General features: G+C 47.3%; 1 protein-coding gene across 1 annotated transcript in view; it reads left to right on the top strand.

Annotated features, from left to right (window-relative positions):
• The first annotated feature begins 4,471 nt into the window (after positions 1-4,471).
• DIPK2B (divergent protein kinase domain 2B) overlaps positions 4,472-24,059 on the top strand; it is a 46,909-nt gene continuing 27,321 nt past the window's right edge. The window contains exons 1-2 of the mRNA XM_058712436.1: positions 4,472-4,942; positions 11,941-12,205. Coding sequence (XP_058568419.1) covers positions 4,710-4,942; positions 11,941-12,205 — 498 coding nt within the window. The 5' untranslated portion in view covers positions 4,472-4,709. The remainder of the gene's footprint in view (positions 4,943-11,940; positions 12,206-24,059) is intronic.

Genomic DNA, 24,059 nt, shown 5'->3' with positions numbered 1-24,059 from the left:
ACAGCAACACAGGGCGTCCCTCTAAACAGTTCCAGAATTAGAACCAACATCTGTACCTAGAAGCTGCAAAGAAAGAACAGAAGCTTTGAATGAGTGTCCTCTGGGACAGTATTGAGATCCTACGTGGTCCGAAAGGGGCACACTGTGCACCTGAAACCGACTGGTAGAATTAGGGACAATTCCTCCCATTAATAGCCAACATTCCCTACGTGGGGGCAGGGGGGTGGGGAGTCGGGAGTCAACAAAGGGGGTGTGTGCGTGAAGGTAATAACAATTCTCCATTGCTGCAGAAATCACGCGAGTGACCTCAAGCATCAGTTTCCGCACTTCTAACTTGCGGAGAGCTCACAGGTCATCAGGGGGATGTCAGTCACACTTCCACTGTGGGGGGCTGGAGCTCACAGGGCCACTGGGTCTCACTGGGAACTGAGTTAACCCGCCACACCCATATTCTCTTCCCTCCCCATCTGCTCAACCAACAGTGAGCCAAATCCCACAACGAAACAAAGGGAACAGCAGCAAAGACAAGAGAAGGCCAAGGGGTATGACGGTCAACTTTAAACCACACACGGAAGGGACATCTGGGTGGTGCAGTCGGTTAAGCGTCCGACTCGATCTCGGCTCAGGTCATGATCTCACAGTTTGTGAGTTCGAGCCCCACGTCGGGCTCTGGGCTGACAGCTCGGAGCCTGGAGCCTGTTTCCGATTCTGTGTCTCCCTCTCTCTCTGCCCCTCCCCCGTTCATGCTCTGTCTCTCTCTGTCCCAAAAATAAAAATAAAAAACGTTGAAAAAAAAATAATAAATAAAAAATCAATAAAAAATCAATAAAACACAACACTAATTACAAATGTTCTCCCCAAAATAAAATACATAAGTGTAGATCAAAAAAAAAACAAAAACCATACAGGGGGCACCTGGGTGACTTAGTCAGTTGAGCATCTGACTCTTGATTTTGATTCAGGTCATATCCCAGGGTCGTGAGATCAAGCCCCGAATCTGGCTCCAACATGAGCATAGAGACTGCTTAAGATTCTCTGTCTCTCCCTCTGCCCCTCCCTCCTGCTTGCGCACTCTCTCTCTCTCTCTCTTTCTGAAAAAAAAAAAAAAGAAAAGAAAAGAAAAAAGAAAAGAATGTACAGGACTTAGGGGTGCCTGGGTGGCTTAGTCGGTTAAGTGTCTGACTTTAGCTCAGGTCGTGATCTCACGGTTCATGAGTTGGAGCCCCGAGTCAGGCTCTGTGCTGACAGCTCAGAGACTGGAGCCTGCTTTGGATTCTGTGTCTCCCTCTCTCTCTGCTCCCGCCCTGCTCATGCTCTGTCTCTTTCTGTCTCAAAAATAAACATTAAAAAAAAAAAGAATGTACAGGACTTAGATGCTGAAAACTACAAAATCCTGATGAAAGAAATAAAAATCTAAATAAATAGACATAACATGTTTATGCAATTGAAGACTCAACATAATAAAGAAGTCAATTCTGGGGGCGCCTGGGTGGCTCAGTCGATTGAGTGTCCGACTTCGGCTCAGGTCATGATCTTGCAGTCTGTGAGTTTGAGCCCCTCGTTGGGCTCTGTGCTGACAGCTCGGAGCCTGGAGCCTGCTTCGGATTCTGTGTCTCCCTCTCTCTCTGCCCCTCCCCTGCTCATGCTCTCTCTCTCTCTCTCTCTCTCTCTCTCTCTCTCTGTCAAAAATAAATAAACATTAAAAATTTTAAAAAAAGAAGTCATTTCCTCGCAAATTGATATACAGATTTAACTCAATCCCTATCAAACTTCCAGCAAGATTTTTTGTAGATACAGACAAGATTATTCTAAAATGTATATGGAAAAGCAAGTGAACTAGAATGGCTAAAATAACTTTGAAAAAGAAGCAAGTTGGAGGAATCAACCTACCCTATTTCAAAACACAGTCTATAGCTACAATAATCAAGACTGTGTGATATTGACAGAGGAACAGACGCATAGGTCAATGGAACAGAATTGAGAATCCAGATACAGCCACCTACGATTACAGACAACTCATTTTTGACAAAGGTGCAAAAGCAATTCAACCGCAAAAAATATGAACCTTGTCTGACCTAACCACATCCTACACAAAAACGAATTCAAAACGGATCATAGACTTAAATGTAAAATACAAAACCTTAAAACTTTTGGGGCCCCTGCGGGGCTCAGTCGGTTAAGTGTCCGACTTCGACTCAGGTCACGATCTCGCAGTTTGTGAGTTCGAGCCCTGCGTCCGGTTCTGTGCCCACAGCTTGGAGCCTGCTTCGGACTCTGTGTCTCCCTCTCTCTCTCTCTCCGCCCCTCCGCCTCTCGTGCTCTATGTCTGTCTCTGTTTCTGTCTCTCTCTCTCTCCCTCTCTCTCTCAAAAATAAGTAAGCATTAAAAAATACGTAAATAAATAAAAATTTTAAAAACTGTTGATTCTGCGAAAGGCCCTCTTAAGAAGACAAAAGACAAGTTGCCACCTGGGAGAAAATATTTGTAAGCCATATATCCAGATACTAGATCTAGAACTAGTATCTAGAATACATAAAGAATTCTCACGACTCCAGAATTAGAAACAAACACAAGGGGCTCCTGGGTGGCTCCGCCGGTGAAGCGTCTGACTCTTGGTCTCTGCTCAGGTCATGATCTCGCAGCTCATGATTTCGAGCCCCTTGTCAGGCTCCCAGAGCCTGCTTGGGATTCTTTCTCCCCTCTCTCTGCCCCCTCCTCTGCTCATGCTCTCTAAACAAACAAACAAACAAACAAACTTGAAGTTTGTACTACTTGAAAAAAACAGACACACAACCAGGCATTTCACTGAGAATAGACAGTTCGCTAATAAGCGCATGCGTAATCATCAGAGAAGTGCCATTAACCTCCTCTTCCTGCCAATTTTTGGCACAACTCCTCAATTCTCCTGAGACCATCCTCGGCCCAGTCTTACCTGCCTTTTCTCCCCTCTCCTAACCCAAGCCTGCCTTCCCTGATTTGGTCCATGCTGTGGACCTTATCTTGTTGTCAATCGCGGGGCAGGAAATGCCACCAAGTCAGGCAGGCCACGGAGAAGCGAGGCAGGATGGTGAAGGGAAGTGGGACCCGCCCGCAGCGGGGGAGAGGGACAGACACAGCTGGGGGCAGGCGGAAGAATCTCTCCGGTGCTCCCTCATCACATCAGAGGCCACCAGATTCTTTCCCCTCCCTTCTTAGACCTGGGAGAGGAGCTGAAACACGGGCTTACTTGAGTGTTTCTATTCCCTAAGCAGCCAAAAGTTTTTGCCATTTGAATCAGTGTTAAATGTGCCACGTAAGGGCCAGCAAACTGACCTCGGGTTAGTTCATGGCCAAATAGAGTCAAAGTGGGGCTGGTCTGGCTAGTCAAGCGGCAGGCCAAAGTATCTGCTGCAGACAGGGGAAGTTGTGTGTGTGTGTGTATGTGTGTGTGTGTGTGTGTGTGATCCATAGGGACAGATGTAATTAGGGTGTGTGTGTGTGTGTGTGTGAGATCCATAAGGACAGATGTAATTGGGGTGTGTGTGTGTGATCCATAGAGACAGATGTAATTGGGGTGTGTGTGCACGTGTGTGTGTGTGTGTGTATGTGTGTGATCCATTGGGACAGATGTAATTGGTGTGTGTGTGTGTGTGTGTGTGATCCATAAGGACAGATGTAATTGGTGTGTGTGTGTGTGTGTGTGTGTGTGTGAGATCCATTGGGACAGATGTAATTAGGGTGTGTGTATGTGTGTGTGTATGATCCATAAGGACAGATGTAATTGGTGTGTGTGTGTGTGTGTGTGTGTGTGTGATCCATAAGGACAGATGTAATTGGTGTGTGTGTGTGTGTGTGTGTGTGTGAGATCCATTGGGACAGATGTAATTAGGGTGTGTGTATGTGTGTGTGTATGATCCATAAGGACAGATGTAATTGGTGTGTGTGTGTGTGTGTGTGTGCGTGTGTGATCCATAGGGACAGATGTAATTGGGGTGTGTGTGTGTATGTGTGTGTGTGTGTGTGTGTGTGAGATCCATTGGGACAGATGTAATTGGGGTGTGTATGTGTGTGTGTGTGTGTGAGATCCATTGGGACAGATGTAATTGGGGTGTGTATGTGTGTGTGTGTGTGTGTGTGTGTGTGTGTGTGATCCATTGGGACAGATGTAATTGGTGTGTGTGTGTGTGTGTGTGTGTGTGTGTGAGATCCATTGGGACAGATGTAATTGGGGTGTGTGTGTGTGTGTGTGTGTGTGTGTGTGTGCGTGCATGATCCATAGGGACAGATGTACTCAGAACTGAAACAGTGGAGGGCGGAGGCCTTCAGGATCCTTTGACACTCCCAGGTGGAACCCAGGTGGGACACACATCCTGCATGGACCTTTCCTGCCCAGCCAGGATATCCTGTGTTTGTCAAAAGGACCGCACAGGGAAAGCCCTGACCATTGTCCTTCCCGAAATCTGCCAGTCAGCCCTTCCCCAGCCTGCGGCAGCCGCCCCAGACAAAGGAAGAGTAACTCTGGAAACTGTGTTATCAGCATCCTCCATGGACTTCCTCACCTCCTCCCCAGCCCCGTTCGCCCCAAGCTTCTTAGCATCCTCCGACAGGAACCGGGGAGCCTGGGATGGGCTCAGCGCCCTGAAGCCAGCCCCCTGTCTTTTGCCAAGACCTAACCCCTGCGCAGCCTTGAGTGGGCAGCTGAAGGCTGTGGCCGGAATCCTGAGCCTGAGATGGAACCCCAGCTGGGGCCTACGGCTGCCAGCCTCTGCCCGGGCCGGCTGCACCTGCTGCTGTGGGTCTCAGCCCTGAGCTGTTGCGTTTCCTCGCTGGCTTCTCCCTCTCCTTCTCTGGTGCCCCGAATCAGAACCAGCTACAATTTTGGAAGGACTTTCCTCGGTCTTGATAAATGCAATGCCTGCATCGGGACATCCATTTGCAAGAAGTTCTTTAAAGAAGAAATAAGGTCAGAATCTCCATTAGCTAACGCGGAGGGGCAAAATTCCGTTCCCTTCATGTGATGATATCCAGGGGTTTACTGAAAAGGAGTCAAGATGTAATTGATGGGTGGGAGCTGAGGCACAGCCATCGAATCATAGTGGTGATCGGTTGAAGTTGGGGTGCAGAGGGGGAGAAGGTATGAAGCTGAATTCTAACCCTAGGTGCTGACTTCCAAGTTTTCTTTTGAGGTGGGAGCTTAAAGTGTTCCTTCCCACGGATGGAGTAGCCTGGGATTATGGAGTTTACCAAGTTCGTTTCTCATAAAAAGAGGGAAATAAAATTGCTAGAAGGCCTACTACGTGACAGACATTTTAAAGCTATTTTTTATGTTTATTTATTTATTTTGAGAGACAGAGAGAGACAGAGAGAGAGAGAGAGAGCCGGTGCGCGTGTGAGCAGGGGAGGGGCAGAGAGAATGGGAGAGAGAATCCCAAACACTGTCAGCGGAGAGCCCGACTCGGGGCTCAATCCCAGGAACCGTGAGATCACGACCTGAGCTGAAATCAAGAGTCGGACGCTTAACCGACTGAGCCACCCAGGTGCCACCAAGTTAGTTTTATTTACCCCTCGTCACCATCCTGGAAGTTAATGTGTTGCAACTCATTGTTCAGATAATAAGCTGAGACACAGCAAGATTCAGTGACTCGCCCAAGGTCACCACCTAGTAAGTGGCAGATCTGAGATTCAGATCAGGGCAGTTTGCTCTCAAGTTCCTGAACCAATTTTCGGATCCAGAGGAAAAGCCAAGCTTAGTAAATGGCGGTGCACGGGGATCTCACCCAAGGATGAGAGGTATCACACTGTCAGCACATGGTCAGTGAGTCTTTCCCGCAACCAAGAGCCAGCAGGTACTCTAGGGACATCCCTAGAACTCTGGCCATGGCCCTCCAGGGGTGCAGGAGGAGGGAGCCGTGTTACAAATAACAGTAATATGACCTGGTCTGATGCAGGCCAGAAGGGAACTGTAAAATGGGGATGGGGGAAGGGCTTCTCCAGGGGAAAGTATTCCGAGCAAGGCCTTTAAAGGATCAGCTGAAATTCAGGAGAAGGGTTTGAGGTAGAAGGACCAGCGAAACAATGGCCCAGAGTGTGGGAAGAGGTGAGAAGCACTTAGAGGCTGGAACATGGGGCATGTGTGGCAGAAGGAGGAGATTTGAAGAGTCAGATGGGGCAGGGACCTTGAATGCCGTGCCAAGGAATTGGGACCTTCACCTGTGGGCCAGTGTTTCCCTGCCCCTTCGATACCAAAGACCCTTCGTAATAGGCCTTTACTCCTCAGCCCTCCCCCAAGGACCTATCTTAGGGTTAGCAGAAGGCATTCATTTACAACAATTTGATTTCCAATCTGTATTAACCAAAGACATATTGGATGATTCCACTAAGGTACCGAACAGATATAACAAATAGAAAACATCGATCAAAAATGGGGAACTTCTTTTGTGAGATGACAGATACTGTATTGATGTGGACTTTTCCCATCAGGCCCCTTTTAAAGGCATTTCAAATGGTGAAACATTCAAAGACCTTCCCAACTGCGGGAGCTCTTGCAGACGATGGTGAAGGAGTTTAGGGGGTAGGCACAAGACATGCTTTGTGTTAGGGAAGAATCTCATGGAAAGCAGCGCGCAGGGGGAACTGGTGACTTCAGCTCAAGTCACGATCTCACGGTTTGTGGGTTCGTGCCCCGCTTCGGGCTCGCTGCTGTCAGCGCAGAACCCACTTGGGATCCTCTGTCCCCCTCTCTTTCTGCCCTTCCCCCACTCATGCGCTCTCTCTCAAAAGTAAATAAAACATTAAAAAAAAAAAAAAGATAGATTTCCCCCCTAAGAGACAGGATGGAGAGGACCAAGAACAAAGGCGACATGGGGCTGATTCCCTAGCGAAAGGAGGCAGGGAGAATATGGACATATTTTCAGAGAGGAGGGAGGGAAATTATGGGATTCGACTAAAGGGGGCTCCCAGGTAAGTAAACAAGAGTATATGAATCTTACAGTTGACTCTTCACCAAGTGGCAGTAAATGAAGTTTTTCTCAGCGGGCAGGTATCAGCCAAATTCGGGAAGCATTTCCCCAAATAGGTTTGTGTTCATCCATTCAAGTTCAGGATATCACTTCAGCTCCCTCGGAATTTATTTTCTACGTGTGCCTGAAAGGGATATGTGCAGATACACGCAGGAAAGCGTGGGGGGTGGGGGGTGGGGCGGGCAGGCTGGGGTTGAGGGCTCTCTGCCTTGAGAAGGCATATTCCTCAAGCACAAAGAAGCAGAGAGAGGCAGCGAGTGGGTCTCGTTTATATTCTTCACAATTTAAGCAACTGGTTCCTTATTTTAAAAGTCATGCCTGTTGATTTTAGAATCTTCTGGCAATATTGATAGTAGAAAGCACAAAATAAAAATCACGTACAATTCCTCCGCCAAGAGATCGTCCCTTAGTTAACATCTTGTGAGTGTCCTTGCCACCTTTTTTCCAAGTATGGATTTAACATTCTTTCCACACAACTGCGATCATCCTATGTACACCCTTCTGCAAACTTTTCTTTAGCAATGTGTCCGGAACGCCCTTTTCACATTATTAACTCTTGTCTTTGACATCAGCCACAGAGACATTTTTCTAGCTATGTCTCCTTTGGCGAGGAAAACAAAAGTGAAATTAAACTATTGGGACTGCACCAAAATAGAAAGCCTTTGCACAGCGAAAGAGACCATCAACAAAACAAAACAAAACAAAACAATCCACTAAATGGGAGAAGATATTTGCAAATGATGTATCCACAATTAGATTTTTAATGGCTTTGTGGTATTCGATTGCATCAGTCAAGCATAATTTATTGAACCAACCCATACTATGAGACAACTATGTTTTTTTTGTTTTTTAGTCTTCTAAAACATTATGTTGAACATTGCTGTTGCTGGCTTTTTGTGCATATCAGTGATAAATTCCCATGACACATTCCCAAGGGTGGAATTTCTGGGTCAAAAAATACAGCACATTTTAAAGAGATTTTATATATGTATGTATCTCCAAACAGAGACTTCTGCCTCTGGAGCTCATTGATCGCACACTCACAAATATTTAATATTTGTACTTTTAGTATGTATTTCTTCTGAGTCGAGCCTTTTTTTTTTTTTTCGGGCTTACTGGCTATTTCTATTTCTCGTTCGCTAAATCGTCTACAAGTTCACATCGTTTGCCTCTCTCTCTAAATGGTGTGTTCATTCGCCTCGTTCATCTCCAAATATTTTCCCGCTTTTAACAATTATTATGATGATGTGGGGCCTGGGTGGCTCATTCAGTTAAGCATCCGACTTTGGCTCAGGTCACGATCTTGCAGTTCGTGGGTTCGAGCCCCACGTCGGGCTCTGTGCTGACAGCTCAGAGCCTGGAGCCTGCTTCCGATTCTGTGCCTCCCTCTCTCTCTGCCCCTCCCCACTCATGCTCTGTATCTCTCTCTCTCTCTCTCAAAAATAAATAACAATTAAAAATTTTTTAATCATAAAAATAATAAAAATTATGACGATGATACCTTAGGAAAAAGCCCCTCCCAAACTCGCAGATGTTTGACTGAAATGCCTTCACCAGGCAAGCATTAACATTCCAGGCCAGGTCCTCTGTACGAATTGGATAATGTTTGTTCAGCAGCCAAGAGCGAGCCTGGGAAGCTGAAGACGCGTAATTCGTAGATGAAGGTCATGTTTCCTTCTATCCCTTATCTTCTCTTTGGCAAGAATGCTAACGATAAATCAATCAGATGCTTCCCATACTCACCCATTAACCTTTGAACGTCTCCATGTTTTCGGTACCAGTTTTCCATGCATTCCATGTGGACTTTCAAATCCTAAACGAAAAAGTTAAGGGAAGCCAGAAAAAAAAAAAAAAAGAAAGAGTAAACCTGATTGACGCACTCTTCCTCCTGCAAACATACCTATCTGTGAAATCCCAAGTGATATCACAGCCAGAGGCAAGATGTACCAGGAACTGACTGATCCGTATTGGTGTATGTGCAGGTAATAGGTGGGGGTTGGGGGGTGGGGGGAAGAAGGTGGGGTACTTAGTAGCACTATTTCTGATCAGAATCGCTCCTACGGATTCCTGGGCTCCTACCAAGACAGATGCTTTACTTTGCCCTACCTTAATGTACTCGCTTGGCCTTACGTCCCTGCCCCCCACTCCCCACGTCTTAAGGGATGTTTTAAATACTTCTGAGGAGCGGAGGGCTCGCGGTAAAATCAGTAAATCATTAGGCGCGACCTTGCCTTCTCTTCTCCCCTGCCCTCACCTGTCTCTTTCACCTCGGAAGTCTTGAGAGCTGCAGGGCCCCAGAGCTTACGACCAAAGCTTCCGTCTACACATTTAATAGTCCGAACATGCACCCATCCTTCCATTTACCCATTCATTCGGGCATCCATCCATGCATTCTTCCACCCAGCCACCACTCTGCAGCCAGCCAGCCCTCCACGTATCCCTCCACTCATCTATCCATCCATACACCTAAGGCGTGCAAGCTGCGTCCTTTGAGCTTTGGGAAGACGCCGGATGCTTTGAGGGTTCTGTGCAGAGCTGGCGAATGGAGATGAGGAAAGACAGGGAAGAAATATTTAGGAAGGCATGTCTACCCACTTGGCGTTCGACTGGACGGAAGCCTGAGGGTCATGCCCTAGAAGGAAGTGTTTTATTCTCATTGCAACACTGTTGCTCTCCTCCGCACCTCCACCCTGCTCTCCAGGTTGAGGGGCTCGTGGGGATTGGACCACACGACCTTTCTGCTTGCTTCCAGCTGCGGAAGCTGTGATACTGCTTGTGTATCTTTCATGATCTCAGTTCAGAAGGAAGATTAAAAGGGGGCCTTTGGGGGACGGGGGGCGCCTGAGTGGCTCAGTCGGTTGAACATCCGGCTCTTGATTTGGGCTCCGGTCATGATCCCGGGGTGGTGGGATCGAGCCCTGTGTTGGGCTCCGTGCTGAGCATGGAGCCTGCTTCGGATTCTCTCTCCCCCTTTCTGTCTCTCTCTGTGCCTCTGTCTCCCTCTGCCCCCTCCCCCACTCACACATGCACGCGCGCTCTCTCTCTTAAAGAAAAAAAAAAAGGATGCTGCGTCTGTTTTGTAGGTTTCCAAATTCTGGGATTTTTAACATGTTAGTGAAGGGGAAGACCGTATTTTCTCACTGACACTCTTCTGCTCAGTAAAGTAGGGATTCAAAGTTGTAAGAATATACATGTTTTCCTTTCCATGCCGTAAATTTAGTACCACCTCGGAAGGGGGGAAAGCGGCCTGTAAACCTCTTTATTTGTTCTCAGTTGGTTCTTAACGGGATGCCTTGAGGGCCACCCCTGAATGTGTACCACGTGTCCTTTACAGGTCACCTGTCATGAAGGACCCTGCTAGCTACACCCCCTAATAATGTTCCCGATCTGGTCCCCAAAGCTAACTCATAAAAAGGATGACAGAGGACTAAGCAATGGCAAAGCGGTTGAGGTTGCGAGCTCTGGAGCCTTGAATGCCGCTTCCTTCAATTTCTGGTTGTAGGACTTTGGACAAATTACTTGATTTCTCCGTGCCTCAGTTTCCTCATCCGTACGGCTAATAACAGTACCGACTTCATAGGCTTGCTGCAAGGTTTACTGAATTAATACACACCAAGCGTTTAGCAGCGACTGGCATGCTTGTTTCATACATGTGTGTTGCTATTATGGCTATCTTAGGCCTTCCAGGGGGTTGAACCCCATGAGCAAAAGCAGCTACAGGAAACACGCGGACGGCCCTGCCTGGGGGCCCTCTGCCCTTCCTTATCCTGTCACAGGGGAGGATCATTTCCAGTGGCTGTCCTGAAAATGCCAGTGCAATGGACTCATTGCTAGTTTACAAGGTTTCATCTTTTTTTTTAATATACTTTTATTTTTTTAAGTTTATTTAGTGATTCGAGAGAGCCAGAGACAGCACAAGCTGGGAAGGGACAGAGAGAGAGGGATGGAGAAAGAGGTTGTCCCATAATGTCTGATAGCAAGAAGTTAAAGATTCTTCCTTCAATTAAATATAGAGCAGATCTTACAAGCCAAATGTTACTAATAATGAAAGTAGATAGCGCCTTGGTAATTTTTCATACATAAATCGGAAGAAGATTTAATATTCTTCCCTAATGGAAATGTTGGCACACAGCTAGAAGAATGACTGGAGAAAAGGGTCAAGGTCGTAAGCCAGTGCCTCTCCCCTGGAATTACACACTTCCTGGATCCCAGATGGCTTTTGGGTTTGGTGACCATTTAGCAGCCGCCGCTCCCTGTGACTTGGTTGGTACGGATGACTTAAATCTTTCAACTGAAAGCAAAATTGATGGGGCCTCTTGGGGAGGGATATGGAGAGCCGCGCTCGTCCGAGTGAAGGCCGAGAAGCCTCTTCACGAACTATGCTTCCAAGACCCAGCCATTGGTCAGAGGGCAGGTTCTTTCTAGAACTGGTGTAGGGAAGGGGAAAGACCCTGGGGTTTTCTGACAGAGGGCCCCGGGTTTGCCCCTCTGCCTGGCAACGTATTGCCTGACCTTGGGCAAGGTACGTGAGCTCGAGAAGCCTCAGTTTTCCCATCTGTGAAGTGGGGAGGGGGTATTAGGAGAATCCTAAGGGACCGGCATGTATAAAGCTGCTGTCTTTACCTGGAGAGGAAGTTCGGAAAGCCATGGTTAGTCCTTCCGTGCCAGCTGCATGAAGAGGAGAAAGTTTGCGTCTGGCATACATCTATGTCACCTCTTCTGGTCTCACATATTTACCTCCTGAGTTTGAGGAAAGGAAAGTAGTGTTCTCGCACAGTTTGGAGCACCCCCGTGTAAGGAGGAGAAATGGAGCAGACTGGGTGTTGTCTCCTGTCTCCCTGTCCCCAGGCTCTGCTGGCTCTGGCAGGTAAAGCTAGTCCCTCCTCGGCCCCCCCTCCATCCCTCTGGCTCCAGGCAGAGCCTAAAAGGGCTGTTCTTCCAGGTTTGACAGCCGGCTGGCCTCCCGCGTCGGACTGCCTCCCGACCCCCTACCTTCTTACCCTGCAAATTACTCAGATGATTCCAAAACCTGGCGCCCTGTGGAGATCTCGAGGCTGGTCAGCAAACAGGAAAGTGACATCTCGGACAGGAGAATCTGTGCCTCTGCGGCAGCCCCAAAGACCTGCAGCATCGAGCGCATCCTGCGGAAAACAGGAAGGTTCCAGAAATGGCTGCAGGCCAAGCGCCTCACGCCGGACCTGGTGCAGGTGAGTGTGCTGGTCACAGGGGTGAGATGGGGGGGAGGTGTCTATTCCCACCTCACATCTCAGGGTGGGGGAAGAGGGGTCGTGATCTACCGGAAATGGGACCAAACAAGGCCACAAAACAGTGGCTCGTGGGAAGACAGTGACCAAACAGGTTCAGTGGTAGGGACCCTTCCCATTGTCATCCTCCATTCTCGCTGATGCGACCCCCAGCAGCTATTTGGCAAACGGTTTCTGGCTGCTACTTCTGGTCTGAAGATCCGACGGGATGACCCTCACCAACCCTCCCTACAACCTTCTCAGGGGACCTAGGCCAACCCCCAGACTGTGCCCTCTCTCGGAAGCTCTCATTACACAACCTGTTTCACCAGCCAGAGAGCCTGCTTTGGAAATCAGTTTCCTCAGTTCCTCAAAAAATTAAAAATAGAACTACCCTACGACCCGGCCATAAAGCTACTAGGTATTTAGCCAAAGGATGCAAAAATACCGATTCGAAGGAGCACACACACCCCCACATGTATAACAGCACTAGCAACAATGGCCAAAGCATGGAAAGAGCCCAGATGGCCATCGACGGATGAATGGATAAAGGAGATGTGGTATAAGGGCGCCTGGGTGGCTCAGTCGGTTAAGCGTCCGACTTTGGTTCGGGTCATGATCTCGCGGTCTGTGAGTTCGAGCCCTGCGTCGGGCTCTGTGCTGCAACCTCAGAGCCTGGAACCTGCTTTGGATCCTGTGTCTCCCTCTCTCTCTGCCCCTCCCCTACTCACACTCTGTCTCTCTCTCTCAAAACACACACACACACACAATGGAGTATTACTCAGCAATCAAAAAGAATGAAATCTTGCCATTTGCAACTACCTGGCTGGAACCAGAGTGTATTACGCTAAGCGAAATAAGTCAGTCAGAGAAAGACAAATATCAGATGATTTCGCTCATATGTGGGATTTAAGATACAAAACAGATGAACATAGGGGGAAGGAAGGAAAAGTAAGATAAAAACGGAGAGGGAGTCAAACCACAAGACTTTTTTTAAGTTTATTTATTTGGGGTGCGTGGATGGCTCAGTCGGTTAAACGTCTGACTTCGGCTCAGGTATCTTGCAGTTCGTGAGTTCCAGTCCCGTGTCGGGCTCTGTGCTGACAGCTCAGAGCCTGGAGCCTGCTTCAGATTCTGTGTCCCCCTCTCCCTCTGTCCCTCCTCTGCTCGTGCTCTGTCTCTCTCTGTCTCTCTCTCTCAAAAATAAATAAATACTTTAAAAAATTTCTTAAGTGTATGTATTTATTTTAAGAGAGACAGAGACCGCGCGAGTTGGGGAGGGGCAGAGAGAGAGGGAGAGAGACAGAATCCCAAGGCAACTCCACGCTGTACATGCAGAGCCTGATGCGGGGCTCGAACCCACAATGCCATGTGGTCATGAGACCATGACCTGAGCCAAAACCAAGAGTCAGACGCTTAACCGACTGAGCCACCCGGGCGCCCCAACCATAAGAGACTCTTAAGTACAGAGAACAGAGGGTTGCCACGTGGGGGGATGGGCTAGATGGGGGACGGGCGCAAAGGAGGGCACTTGTTGGGATGAGCATTGGCTGTCATGTGGAAGCGATAGGTCACTAAATTCTACTCCTGAAATCGTGATGACGCTGTGTGTTAACTAACTTGATTTAAATAAAATGCAAACATTAAAAAAAAAAAAAGAAAGAAAAAGAAAATTAGATTCTCATCGATTTCCCACCATAAAGGAGAACCCAATCTGAGTCACGACAGAAGGAGGCTCTGGTAATCCAGCTCCCTCTTCCCATTTGAGAGCTCCCACTCACTCGCACGAGTAGGCTGCCTCAGAAATTGCCAGTGCTGTCGTATCGCGCGTTGTTCCCCTCCTGCACTATCGTCCCCCCATCATGCCCATGTGCTTCCACACACCCCCCACTGAGCCTCTTGGGGCCAAAGATGCCACCCCAGAGGATTGAGGAGGGACTCCCCTTCAGCAAAGATGGGAAAGAAGAGGCGTGAGAAGGCCATCTGGCTTTGCTCTTAGGTTGTGCGGAAACCGCTTCAAAATCAGGAGGAATCGAGTGGCTGACAATATGGCCGTCATCTGACGCTGAGCTTACCAATCTACACTCTAGACTCTGTGAATGTCACTGGCACTGGAGTGAGGAGAGAATGAGCCAGAGGAAGTCAAGCTGTTCCCAGGCCAGGGAGCGGAACGCTGAGCGGAACCTGGCGACAGAAGACAGATAACAAAGCCCACGCCAGGGTCCACACCCTAGGCATGATCTCCCCGCACCTCTTTTTCTGCACTCTCCGACAGACCCTCCACACGCTGGCCTGGGTACCTGCCATCTGCCATTGGCAGGCTGCCCTCAAGTACTGAGGCACAGGAGAACTGATATGAGACCTTTCCTGCTTTGCCTCGAGTATGTGCTCAGGAGCAAGTACAAGTCCCCAGGAAGAACAAGACAAGATACACAAGGAATTGTCTCAGAGCCCCTCGAAAACCCCATCACCTCTTCCTGCCCCCATCATTGTCAGGTCCCGTGCTGAAGGACAAAGTTCCCCCAAGACCCTGGTTCCAGACGACCTCCACTTGGGACCTGGACAACATACCAGAAGGCGTCCCGGTGTTCAGGATACACTTGAGACCCCAACGGAAAGGAGCCAGACTGACCTTAGGCTCTGAACTGAAGAAAGCTTCCTCTTTCCCTCAGCTTCCAGAGATTTCCATAATAACACTACGGTGGGGATTATCGCAGGGGGCCTGGTTATAGATCTCTGGGGCCTGGACACTGGCCTTGAGGCCCGACTCTGCCGCTAAAAGCTGCCGCAAAATGAGAAGGAGCAGAGAACCAGGAAGAGCACAGGGCTTCCGCTTCCGGTGCCTCTGGTCAACAAGTCTCAACACTGCACTGTATCCTGGGGACACAGAGATGACTGCGACACAAGCCCCACCCCCAGGTGCACGCGGCCCGCTAGCGAGGACAGATTCGAACACCAACAACCACCGCAAAGCAACGCGTGTTATGTTCTGATGACACCCTGGAAGAGAGCGAAGGACAAACTGTTGACTTGGGTCCTTCGCTCACTAACCAGTTGATCTCGCATTTAAGCCCAGGACTTCCCCCTACGACACAGCCGAAGCCATAACCGTTTTTGCTTTTCTGCTAACCCACCTTATCATCCCCACCAGACATCTTTCCTTTCGTTGTAAAACAAAACAAAACCAAACAAAAAAACAGAAAAATATCAGCAGCCATTTTATAAATTCAGAACAAACCCCCTTTTTCTTCCACCCACCAAAGCTCAAGGTTATTGGCATCCCGTCTGGCACCGTCTCCTCCCTCTCCTGTTCTCCTTTCCAGAGACGCTTTGTCCTTTCCCTCCCAGACCTCCCTCATCCGGGCAGCACTGAAATTCCTGCCCTTTGCTTCTTAACAAAACTCACCTACCAGACAGTTTCCGATGGATCCGTCATCACCAAAGATGGGGGGAGAAACTCACCTCTTTGCCCGAGAGTTGAAAATGTGTGCTCACACAAAAACTTGTACGTGAACCTTCAGAGCAGCGCTCTCCGCAGTAGCCAAAAAGTGGAAGCAATCCACACCTCCATCAACTGAGGGGGGAATAACACGAAATAGGTTATATCCATACAATGGAATATTATTTGACCGTAAAAAAGAGTGAAGAACGGACACCTGCTATGACACGGATGACCCTTAAAAACATTACACTGAGTGAAAGAAGCCAGATGCAAAAGGACAAATATTGCCCCGGATGGGCAAATCCATGGAGACAGGAAGCAGATTAGCGGCCGCCAGGAGCAGAGGGCACGAATTTGAGAATTAGGCGAGAATGCTGAATGGGTACAGGTTTTCTTTTGGGGGTGATGGAAAAATTCCGGAGTTAGAGAGTGGTGATAGGTGTACAACCTTGTGAGGATACTAAAAGCCGCTGAATTATACACCTTAAAATGGTTAGAATGAAAGTTGTACATTGCATGTTATGTGAATTGCACCTCACCTAAAAACAAAGCAAAAAAAAAAAAAAAGGGAGACTCAGCCCTAAAGAAATTTCACCAATTCTGTGACTGTATTTCTTTGGAGCCCTGATGGGCAGCTAATCCAATAATTTGATTCGAGCCAGGATGTTAACAGCTAACAGCATCTCACTGTTAGCCTCCCAAGAAACCGTTTTTGTGTTAAGCCCATAGGGTAATACTCCTTCTCGTCCACCCGTCACACCTTCCTGATACATCCCTGAGTTCTTCCCCCCACAAGATCGAGATGTGCCCCCAGAATCCTTCTCAATGATGTTCCGAGCAAGCAGCCTGTTCCTCTCTCTTTTATTTAATTATTTATTTTTTTAATGTTTATTTATTTTGGAGAGAGAAACAGAGTGCAAGTGGGGGAGGGGCCAAGAGAGAAGGAGACACAGAATCCGAAGCAGGCTCCGGGCTCTGAGCTGTCAACCCAGTGCCCGATGCGGGGCTCAAACCCACAAACCGCGAGATTGTGACCTGAGCCGAAGTCAGACACTTAACTGCCTGAACCACCCAGACACCCCCCAAGCAGCCTCTTTCTGAGTGATCATTCGTCCCAGATTTGGCTGAACAGCTCTGCTGGCCCCAGGGATTCTCTTGACCGTGACCTAAGTGGGTTTTCTCTGATTTTCTCAAAAGCCACTTTCCAACAAAGATCTAGGCCAGGGCCCTCCAGACTGTGTTTCTGTGTGTGTGTGTGTGTGTGTGTGTGCGCGCGCGCGTGCTGGTGTGTGTTTGGGGAAAGAAAAAGGGGCCCCGAGGAACTCACCGGTTTGCTCAGAGGACCGGCAAGGGAGAGAAGGGAAACAAAGAAATAAAAGAAAACTGAAGGCAAGGGGGATGTGACCGGGACAGGGCCCACAGAACCTTGAGTGTGCGTTCTGCTTATGAATAAATAAAGTCAACTGGGATGAAAAGCCCCAGTAGTCATCATCAGAGGCTGAGCCAGGGACCCCGCGGCTCCCTCCTGTAGGGCCAAGTGCTGCTTTGGATTAAGGAGATAGCACAGGACCAGAAATCAGCCAGAGGCTGAAACAATGCATTGTGTCTACGTGCGTGTGCGTGTGCGTGTGTGTGTGTGTGTGTGTCACTTATGCTAATAAAACCATGACTTTTCTCCTCTAAAAACGGCATTGTTCTGATGGGAATGTCCCACAGCCTAAATTACTAGCCCACAGATAGAATCACAGCCAAGGACACCACCCAGTTTATCGTGATGTGCTTGTTCGAGAAACCACAGAGAAGGCTTCCTCCTCTATTTATGCCAAGTGCAAAGAGGCAGCCACCCTCGGCGGCGGTGCGTGGCTAATCGGAGGAAAACACATATCCCCCATCGTGTGCCCCTCCCATCCCCTCCACTCTGGCGTCGCTGACCTTGTTCTAAACACAGACCCTGTTTTGCCCTCTCGTGGGACCGGATTCCATGGCCTTGAATCCTTTTCTCCCACTAGATGGCAGCATAGAGCGTCCAGGCAGCTTTGTTTAAACAGGGTGGCCGGCAATTTTACTTCCTCCGTCTCAATTATTTTTTTTTAATAGCTAGAATAAGGGAAATAAGGACATTAGGCAAAAATGCATGCTGGCCATCTACTCAGAACATGGTCTTAGAGATAAACACTAAAATAAAATTCATTTTTGCTTAAACTTAATCCAAAAACACTTCAGGGGTCATTGCGAGACCTACCCAAGGGCCGGGGAGAGGGCATAAAGGTGTGGAGACAAGGTCCCTGCACTCTGGGAGAGGGACACTGGGGAGGGACAGGCCCCATCTGACCCACTGTGATACAAGACAGGTTATGATAAAGTGTTTGAATGAAGATGAAAATTTTATACTGGGCTCACAGCTAGTTTCCAGAGTATAAATATTTTCACGGGTCACAGGCTACCAGCTCAAAGACCTTTCCAAAAAGTTACCGTCGTGTTTTTATTTTCATTTTTTTAAGTTTATTTCTTTATTTTCAGAAAGGGAGAGAAAGCAGGGGAGGAGCAGAGAGAGAAGGAAGAGAGCAGGTTCCCCAATGATAGCGTGGAGCCCGATGGCGGGGCTTGAACTCGCCGACCGTGAGGTCAGGACCTGAGTCAGAAGCAAGAGTCAGACGCTTAACCGAGCAAATCACCCAGGTGCCCCAACCTTCGTTTTTTTTTTTTTTTTTAACATGACATGACTTGATTGATGCTGGGCATCAAAGATGAGATGAGGGGGCGCCTGGGTGGCGCAGTCGGTTAAGCGTCCGACTTCAGCCAGGTCACGATCTCGTGGTCCGTGAGTTCGAGCCCCGCGTCAGGCTCTGGGCCGATGGCTCGGAGCCTGGAGCCTGTTTCCGATTCTGTGTCTCCCTCTCTCTCTGCCCCTCCCCCGTTCATGCTCTGTCTCTCTCTGTCCCAAAAATAAATAAAAAATGTTGAAAAAAAACAAAGATGAGATGAGTATTCGTAGAAAAGGAAATTTAAGCCCCTAAAAGTGCCTCGCCAGTCCCACGTAGGTCGATATTCCCAGAACATCAGCACATACCTGCTCGCCATGACCCTTGGGAAATCTTCCTGGTGCTTTGCCTGTTGCCCGTGGGGGTATTGGGAGTCAACTGGAGAGAGATGATGGCCTGGGCTTGAGCCCCGCCCCACCCACTTTCTCCTTCCAGTCACGGAATTGTGGGCAGCTGGAACAACTAAGACACTGAATCATGGGGTTTGTTGAGGGTTACGGCCACCGAGACCTCATCACCTTGGCATTTGGGGCAAACGGGTTATCTGGCATGGGGTAGAGACTAACCTATTAATTTCCAGGCTTCCGTTGTATGGAAGGCTCATAGAAAAAGGACTGACGGACCACTCAGCCCGTCATGCTCAAATGACTCCTAAATGACTCCTGATGGAGCTCATGAGTGAAAGGAAGACGGTGAAAGGTGTTCCCCACCTGGACACAAACAAGTTGGGAAATTAAAAAGAGGCAAGAGAAGACCCAGGGAAGGGAGGTGTGAGATGAGTCACCAGGGGTTCCTTCCTGAAGGGCTCAGATGCAGAATAGACGCAGCCCCCAGCCAAGGCCTAACTGAAGCCTGGACAATCATCAAGATGGACCAGCCAAAGCAGGCCGTGCTTTCAAAGCAGGCTTTCAGCTTTCTCTGAGAAAAAGAGAGAGAGAAAGAGCATGATCAGGAGGGGAAGAGAGAGAGAGAGAGAGAGAGAGAGAGAGAATCCCAAGCAGGCTCCACACTCAGCACGGAGCCCGATTCAGGGCTTGAACTCACAACCGTGAGGTCATGACCTGAGCCGAAACCAAGAGTCGGACGCTCAACCAACTGAGCCACCCAGGCGCCCCTCAATATACCTATTTTTCCATATGCTGGAATGAATGCTTTTGCTTGGCTCAGAGGCCTGATAATTGGCTGTGCCTCTACACATGTCCACATAATATTAAGTAAACGGAGGTTAAACTATATAGTATATAATAGATATCTACAAAGGTACTCACTCGAAAAAACCAATGCTGAAACTAATTGATATATTGGTGGTGTTCTGAAAACTGTTTATTATTTGGCCACAAAACCTCTCAATAAATTTGAAAACGTCGAAATACCACAGACCATTTTCTCTGATTAAAAGCCAATGACAGCAGACATTGACAATAACAAAAAGGGGGAGAAAAAAGAACCCTGCCAACCCCAGAATTTCAAAACATTATCTTTGGAGCCACAAATAACTGAAATTGTTAATTACAATTAATGTCAATTTCAATTAATTTACAATTACAATATCGAGAAAATAACAATGATAAAAACTCTATATACCCCCAATCTATGATTTAACCTTTGCCAAATCGCTGCCCAGAGGAAAACTGGAAACCACTCCATTGTTGTGTTAGGCAGCTGTCGATACAAGTTTGGCCATTAATGCAGAGGAGTAATGATACAAAAAGACATAAAAATGAGGAATTACATGTCAATTTGGTCCTGACTTAGGGCCACTTATAACAATAAAAAATTTTCCAGTTTTGTTGGCCCTTCTCTTTAAGGATTACCGAGAATTCTATGGAAGGCTTGAGTTGTAAGTCGTTTCGGTAGATTAAGTATGAAATAAGTGTATTATTTACCCCTGGTTTACATATAAGAGAGCAAACCACAGAACAATGTATCAACCTGTTAAAGATCGAGATAGATCTCTACCCACTGAACCACACCTTTGGGGTTGAAAGAAACTTGAAATCTTACCAATTGAAACTCTCAAAATCTTTGCATCTTTTATGTTGCCAAACAAATTGGGAAACTCACTATCTTCAGAAACAGCCTATTCTTTGGGGCGCCCAGTGGTTTAATCAGTTAGGCATCTGACTCTTGATCTCGGCTCAGGTCATGATCTCACGGTTCATGGGGTTGAGCCCCGAGTCGGGCTTTGCCCTGACAGCTTGGAGCCTGCTTGGGATTCTCTCTCTCCTCTCTCTCTCTCTGCCCCTCCCCTCTCTCTCACGCACTCTCTCTCCCTCAAAATAAATAAATTAAAAGAAACAGCCTATTCCTTCTTTGAACCGACCAAATAATTAGAAAGTTCATCTCAAATCTGTCCTCTTGTGGCTTTCGCTCATTTAAATTATTAAATTATTTTTACTCCTTGGAGTTACATATGACACTTCCCCCTCCCATATATTTGCCCCCTAAATCCTGGCTTCCCAGTCTAGATAATCCCCAATTCCCTTTCCTATCTAGGTCATTCCCCTCAAATTGATGCATATTAAACATTGTCTCAGCTAAAGCCCCTTCCACAGCTAGATTTTAGTTTTGAAAAACACAGCCTTTTAGTTATCCTGTTATATATGGCCTTCTTAGATTAAATCCATTACTCTAAGAGCCTGTCAACTTGATTCTGTTACTTATCATTGTCACTATCACCCCAACTATGTATCATCATCTTATGTTGATGAAAGCAATTTTTATCTAGGTCCTAGTCATAAATAAAAATGTTAAACAGATCAGGGAGAAAGAGAAAGTCTTTCTCGATGAGGATTAATCCGTTAATTCTCATTACTGTTGAATGCCTCACTAAAGTCAATATATTCTAAGTCTATTGCATTTCTCGGATTAAAAATCAAATAATGAGGTCAAAGAAAAAAACTGAAGTTGGTCTAGGATGATTTCATTCAATGAATCCTATATTATAAAATATAGCTATTTTCAAAGTTTTCAAATCAAAGGAGAAAGTATATACTTGAATGCAAAAATCTTCAGTGAACACCTAAAGTTTTGCATGTATCCACTCATGTAACCACGATCCACATCAAGACTGTGAACATTTCCAACCCCTCAGAAGGCTCTTTTATGTCCCCTCCCTAAAAAGACACCCCCCCCCAGGGTGACCAACGGCATGGTTTTCTCGAGGCTATCCTGGGTTTAGCACTGAAAGACCCACATCCCAGGAAACCTCTCAATCCTAAGCAAACCAGAACCATTGATCACCCCACCCCCTCCAATGGCAACTACTATTCTGACCTAACTCACCATGAATTGGTTTTGCCTGGTTTTGAACTTCGTTGAAATGAAATCACACAGTACATATTCTGCACGGTGTTGTACTATTTATCCATGTTGTTGCATGAATCCGTAGTCTGGGGTTCTTTTTTCATCGCAGTATAGTATTCCGCCGTGTGATGATGTCGCTATTTATCCATTCTGCTGTTGATGAACACTAGGGTTGTATTTAGTTTGGGCGATTGTGAATTACAGCTGCTGCAAACATTCTTGCGTATGTCAACTGGCGACCATCAGTCTACTTACGGAGCTAAAAGTGCTGGATGATAGCATGTATGTGTGGACTCATTCAATAGATGCTACCAGTTTTCCAAGGCAGTTGTACCAAAGCGAGTTCCATTGTCCCGCGTCGCCCTCAACACTCACAGTGTTACTTTTCCATTTTCGTCATCTCGGTGGGTGCCTGGCAGTATCTCGTTGTGTGGTTTGAATTTGTATTTTTCTCCTAATAATATAGAGACCCTTTTTGTAGATGTATCGGCCGCTTTGACTTCGTCCCTTGTAAAATGCTGGGTTAAGTTGTCCATTTTTTATCGGGTCACCTGCCTTTCTTGTTGATGCGTAAAAGTTGCATTTACATTCTAAGACATGAGCCCTTTGTTGGGTATGTGTATTACAAATATCTTCTCCTAGTTCACTTTCTCCTCGTTTTCTCCTCATTTTCTCCTCGTTTCACTTTCTCAATGGTATCTTTTGATGAACTGAAATTCTAAATTTCAGTGTAGTCCAGTGTATTGACTGTGTATTTTAAAGTTAATGCTGTTAGCATCCTGATTACCCCGCGATCATAAATGTATTCCCCTATGTACTTCTAGAAGCTTCCACGAGTTATCTGTCATATACAGCTCGCTAATCATCTGCTCTGCTGTGCCCAGTTTGGTGTTCAATCCAGCGAATAAGTTCTTAATTTCAGATATTGCACTGTGTATCTCTAAATGTCATTTGGGTTTTTTTGTTTCTTTTTATAAATCCCAATTCTCTGTTGAAATTCTCTCCTCTTCATTAATTTTATCTGTCTTTTCCTCCGTTTTCTTAAAATCTTAATCATAGTTACTTTGAATTCCATACGTGCCAACTCTGGATGATCTCTGGTTCTACTCCCACTTCTGTGGGTTGTTTTCCTTTTTCTTGATTCTCAGTTTTTCTTGCTTCTTCACATTTTTTTTTTTTTTTTGGTAATTTTTTATTAGATGCTGGATTTTCGGGAGCTTTGTAGAGGTTCCGAATTACATCGCCCTCCACGAAAGATTGTTGAGTTTTGTTCCAGGAGCCAACTACGTTGTTTGCAGATGACCCAAGTCCGGGGCTTCCCAATCTTGGAACTGTTGACATCTGGGGACGGTTATTCTTTGTTGGGAGGATGTGCCTTGTAAGGTGTTTAGCAGCGTGCTTGGCCCCTGCCCACTAGACGCCAGTAGCCTCACAACCCCCAACCGTGACAACTCAGAACGTTTCTCGATGTTGCGAAACATCTCGTAGGGTCCAAAGTTGTCCACCGGTTGAGAGCCACTGCCTTCATCCTGTTGAGGCTGGGCGTTAGACTTGGTTCATGCAGATCTTTTTCAGTTTTGCTTTTGCTCCTAGCACATGTTCCTTGGACCACGGACACGGTAGGACTTGCTGAGGTCCGATTCAAAGCCCAGGGTGCTGAGATGCCCAAGGTCCAGCCTCCATCTTGCCAGCAGTGTGTGGCCAAAGACCTGACCGGCACTTTTACATATATGGCGGGAGGGGAGAGGGGGTCCTTCTCTGTGGCTTTCTCTTTTACAGGACCCTGCCCCCCCCCTCGCCCAATCCCAGCTACTCTGGCAGCCCCAAACTGTTTCCTTTACCCAGCAAGACCCTGTACTGCCGCTTGGAAAATGCCCTCAGGGAAAGAAGATAGTGTGAATATGGGGCTTGGCTCATGGGCACTCTTTTTCTCAAGAACCATTGCCCTATGTTGGAATAGGAATCTCACCTTATTCTCAAAGGCTTTGGCATTTGGGATACTATTTCAAGGCTGAAGGAAGTGCAGGGGATACCTGTGGCTTTCCGCCCAGCAAAAATGAAAGGAAGGAAGCCTGGCCTGGGAGCCAGAGGAGAGTCTGACTTGCTAACACACAGCAGACCAGGAAGGCACTTTCTATAGAGTACATGGCATTGGTTTTCTGTCTTTTGGGTTTTGCCTCTCCAGCCAGACAGGGTGCTGCTTGCCGGCAGGGACGGCATCTTTTTGTTGTTGTTGTTTAGCTTTTTTTAATGTTTATTTATTTTTGAGAGAGAGAGAGAGAGAGAGAGAGAGGGACAGAGTGCAAGG

Source organism: Neofelis nebulosa, chromosome X, assembly GCF_028018385.1.
Source record: "Neofelis nebulosa isolate mNeoNeb1 chromosome X, mNeoNeb1.pri, whole genome shotgun sequence".
Classification (NCBI taxonomy): Eukaryota; Metazoa; Chordata; class Mammalia; order Carnivora; family Felidae; genus Neofelis; species Neofelis nebulosa.
Note: the sequence above shows the minus strand (reverse complement) of the source record. Positions and strands in the feature narration are given on the sequence as shown.